The 4,467-nt window shown below is 70.0% G+C and overlaps 1 protein-coding gene across 1 annotated transcript in view; it reads left to right on the top strand.

Moving 5' to 3' along the window:
- Positions 1–1,296: 1,296 nt before the first annotated feature.
- The window catches only part of SSPO (SCO-spondin), a gene marked incomplete at its 3' end in the record, with an annotated part of 32,717 nt that continues 29,546 nt past the window's right edge, over positions 1,297–4,467 (top strand). The window contains exons 1-4 of the mRNA XM_026089815.1: positions 1,297–1,556; positions 3,828–4,001; positions 4,113–4,195; positions 4,265–4,467. The exon at positions 4,265–4,467 is cut by the window's right edge and continues 177 nt beyond it. Of these exons, the coding sequence (XP_025945600.1) occupies positions 1,297–1,556; positions 3,828–4,001; positions 4,113–4,195; positions 4,265–4,467 (720 nt within the window). The remainder of the gene's footprint in view (positions 1,557–3,827; positions 4,002–4,112; positions 4,196–4,264) is intronic.

The following is a 4,467-nucleotide window of genomic DNA, read 5'->3' as shown; positions in this document are numbered from 1 at the left end:
GCACAGGGACACGGGCACTGGGATGGGGACAGGGGCATGGTGACATGGGGACAGAGGCACTGGGATGGGGACGGGGGCGTGGGGACATGGGCACTGGGATGGGAATGGGGGCATGGGGACATGGGGACACGGGCACCGGGATGAGGATGGGGGCATGGGGACACAGGCACAGGGACAGGCAGGTGGGCAGGGGGCATGGGCATGGGGATGCGGGCACCAGGATGGGGACATAGGCACTGGGACGTGAGCACTGAGATGGGGATGTGGGCACGGGGATGTGGGCACCAGGATGTGGGCACTGGGATGGGGATGTGGGCATGGGGACACAGGCAGGGGGACTCAGGCATGGGGATGGGGACAGGGGCACGGGGACACGGGTACTGGGATATGGGCACCTGGATGGGGGTATGGGCACAGTGACATGGGCACGGGGATGCGGACACTGGCAGGAGGATGTGGTCACAGAGATGCGGATACAGAGACATGGGCACCAGGACGCAGGCACTGGGATGGGGATGTGGGCACCCAGATGGGGACGGGGGCACGGGGACATGGGCATGGGGACATGGGCACTGGGATGGCAATGTGGTCACGGGGACATGGGTGCTGGGATGGTGATGTGGGCATGGGGACATGGACATGGGCATGGGAATGTGGACACACGGGTGCAGGCATGGACATGAGGAGATGGGCACAGGGACATGGTCATGGTCATGGGGATGTAGGCACCAGGATGGGGCACCAGGCATGAGGATGTGGGCACTGTGATGGGGATGTGGGCACACAGACATGGACATGGACACGGGATGGGCACAGGGACATGGACGTCAGGATGTGGGCATGGGCATGGGGACATGAGCATCAGGAAGGGCCATGGGCATGGGAATGCGGATGTGGACATGAGGAGATGGGTGCAGGGACATGGAYGTGGGCATGGGGATGTGTGCACCGGCATGGGGCAAAAGGCAGGGGGGTGTAGACATGGACATGAGATGGGTGCAGGGACATGGACGTAGGCCTGGGGATGGGGTGACACCGACAGAGACACAGGCATGGGGACTGGGAGACAGGAATGGGGACATGGGCACGGGGATGGGCACACGGATGTGGACACGAGGACACAGGCATGGGCATGGGAGACAAACATGGGGACATGGGTATGGACACAGGGACACAGGGATATGGACACAGGGACATGGGCATGGGAGACAGGCATGGGGCCATGGGCATGGGGCCATGATCACAGGCACAGGGGCATGGTCATGGGGACAGGGAGATGATCACAGGGCTGTAGACATGGGCATGGGGATGGGGACATGGACACAGCAACTGGGACAAGAACAGAGGAGAATGGACACAGACATGGCAACACGGGGACACAGGGACAGGGACATGGACACAGAGACGCAGGCTTGCAGACGTGGGGACATGGACGTGGCGGCTCAGGGACGTGGACATGGGGACACAGACACGGCAAAACCAGAACAGGGCCACAGGGACGTGGGCATGGCAGCGTGGACACGAGGACGTGGGGACGCAGGCATGGCGATGAGGACGTGAATGGAGGGACACGGTATGGGCATGGGGACACGGGCAGAGGGACACGGGCATGGAGCGCTCGCCGCGGGGCAGCGCCGGCCGCCGCCGCATTCCTCGCCGGGATGAGCGCCACCAGGATGCGGGGATGAAGGCAGATCCGTGTCTGTGCCGGGCGGAGGGGGAGCGCCGGCCCCTGCCGGATCTGGGCCAGGTGCATCCCTGCCGGGGGGAGGCAGGCGGGGGAGAGCGCCTGCTCCCGCGGCGCCGGGGGTCCCTCCTTCCCCCCCCCCGCACCTGGGACCCCCATGGTGGCTCGGCCTCCGGATGGGGCCAGGACTTCTGGATTCCTGCCCCGGTGTGGGGACGGGTGATGTCCGTGGGGCCTTCCCGCATCCAAGGGCCCCCCCTGGCTCCGGAGCCAGACCGGCACCCGGCGTCGGTGCCCGGTGGGAGCCCGGCTGCGGGAGGAGGTCCGGGTGCAGGGTGTCCCCCCGTTCCCGGCTTCGGCACGTCTCGCCTCCGCTTCGCTCGGTGCCGCCGGCCCCCTCCCTGTCCCTCGCGGGGCTCGGCACGCCGCGGCCCCTAATCCCGGTTCCCGCCGGGAGAAGCAGGATGCAGGATCTGCCCCACCGGGCAGGAGTCAGGCTGGGGCAGCCTCCGCCGCGCGCCGGGGCCTTCGCCCTAGAGACGGTCCCGGCCCCCCCCGGCGGGGCAGCGGAGGGGGATCCCGCTCGGCTGGGCCCAGCGAATGCCGGCGGCGGCAGCTGGGAGCCGGAGGGGAATTCTCCAATCGAGGGCCCCTCAGATGGCTCCGGGGCCGGCTGCTCCGGCGGGATATAAAGCTCCGCTGCGGGCGCGCTCGGGGGGCAGGAGGGAGGTGGCAGCGGGTGTTGGGACACGCAGCCGGTGCAGGAGATCCCAGGTAAGGGGGTCTCTCCCGAGCCGCGTCCCCGGGGCTCCCAGGAGCGGGGACAATGCTGGGCACCGTCACGGACTGGACGGGGCGCRCTTGCTCCCCGCGCCCCATCCGGGAAGGAGCAGGGCTCCGGGATGTGGCGCGGCCCCGCTGCTCAGCATCCGTTCTGCCRGCACATCCTCCTCTCCGCAGGTGCCTGCGGGGCCGGGCTGCCGGCGGCGGCCAGAAATGCCAGGAGCGGCGAGGCCCCGGGGCCCCRGCAGGGCACGGAGCGGCATCCCGGCCTCGCTGCTGCTGTGCCTGGCGGCAGCAGCCGCTGACGGGTGAGGTCCCCTCCATCCCCAAACAGCCCCTCGCGGCTGCCAGCCGTGCACCRGCTCCATCCCGGTGCCGGGTGCGGGTCCCGGTGCCAGGTCCATCCCAGTGGCGGGTGGGGGTCCCGGTGCCAGGTGTGGGTCTCGGTGCCAGCTCCATCCCAGTGCCGGGTGGGGGTCCCACTGCTGGGTGTGGGTCTCGGTGCCAGCTCCATCCTGGTGCCGGGTGCGGGTCCCGGTGCCAGGTCCATCCCCATGCCGGGTGCGGGTCCTGGTGCCAGGTGTGGATCCTGGCGCCAGGTCCATCCCGGTGCCGGGTGTGGGTCCCAGTGCCGGGTGTGGGTCCCAGTGCCAGGTGTGGGTCCCAGTGCCAGGTGTAGGTCCTGGTGCCAGGTGCGGGTCCCAGTGCCAGGTCCATCCCGGTGCCATGTCCGGGTCTCGGTGCCAAGTCTGGGTCCCAGTGCCAGGTCCATCCCAGTGCCAGGTGTGGGTCCCAGTGCCAGATCCATCCCAATGCCAAGTCCGGGTCCCGGTGCTGGGTGCGGGTCCCAGTGCCAGGTCCATCCCAGTGCTGGGTACGGGTCCTAGTGCCTGGTGCAGATCCTGGTGCCAGGTGTGGGTCCCAGTGCCAGGTGTGGGTCCCAGTGCCAGATCCATCCCAATGCCAAGTCCAGGTCCTGGTGCTGGGTGCGGGTCCCGGTGCCAGGTCCGTTCCAGTGCCAAGTCCGGGTCCTGGTGCTGGGTGCAGGTCCCAGTGCCAGGTCCATCCCAGTGCTGGGTACGGGTCCTAGTGCCTGGTGCAGATCCTGGTGCCAGGTGTGGGTCCCAGTGCCAGGTGCGGGTCCCAGTGCCAGGTCCATCCCAGTGCTGGGTGCGGGTCCTGGTACTGGGTGCAGATCCTGGTGCCAGGTGTGGGTCCTGGTGCCAGGTGCAGATCCCAGTGCCGGGTGCGGATCCCGGTGCTGGGTGCGGATCCCGGTGCCAGGTGCAGGTCCCAGTGCTGGGTGCAGATCCCGGTGCTGGGAGCGGGTCCCCCGCCTCAGCGGGCGCCGTTGCAGGCGGTGGTGCGAGAGGACGGAGCAGGTGACGGAGGAGGCGGTGGTGACGCCCCGGCGCGAGGAAGTGGTGCCCTGCGCCAGCGTCTACCAGTACAGCCTGGCGGGATGGCGGATCGACCGGGAGCGCACGCGGCAGGGCCCCGGCTCCGCCGCCCCCATGTGCTACCTGTACAAGTGAGCGCCCCGGCGGGGCGGGCGGCGCGGGACGGGACCCCGGGGTGGGGGGGGGGACCGGGCGTCCCCTCCGTGCCAGCCCCTGACGCCGGCGCTGCCCTGGCTCCGCAGGCCCCCGGAGACGCGGCCGGAGCTGCGGAACCGCACGGTGCGCGCCTGCTGCCCGGGCTGGAGCGGCCCCCGCTGCACCCAAGGTAGGGGCCGCGGTGCCGGCGCGGCGGTGCAGCATCGGCGCGGAGGCGAGGCGCATCCCTCTCCCGCAGGCGCAGCCTTCSTGGGGCGCTGCTACTCCGCGTGGCAATGCCAGGACGCTCCGGGCGGCCGCAACCTGTCGGCGATGAGCCTGGCCGAGTGCTGCGGCCGCCCCTGGGGGCACAGCTGGAGCAACGCCTCGGCGCCGGCGCTCTGCTTCGCCTGCTCCCACCTGCCCCTCGCCGGCGGCGCCGGGGATGCCGCCGGCACCGCT

Source organism: Apteryx rowi, unplaced genomic scaffold (assembly GCF_003343035.1).
Source record: "Apteryx rowi isolate R43461 unplaced genomic scaffold, aptRow1 scaffold_83, whole genome shotgun sequence".
Taxonomy (NCBI): domain Eukaryota; kingdom Metazoa; phylum Chordata; class Aves; order Apterygiformes; family Apterygidae; genus Apteryx; species Apteryx rowi.
Note: the sequence above shows the minus strand (reverse complement) of the source record. Positions and strands in the feature narration are given on the sequence as shown.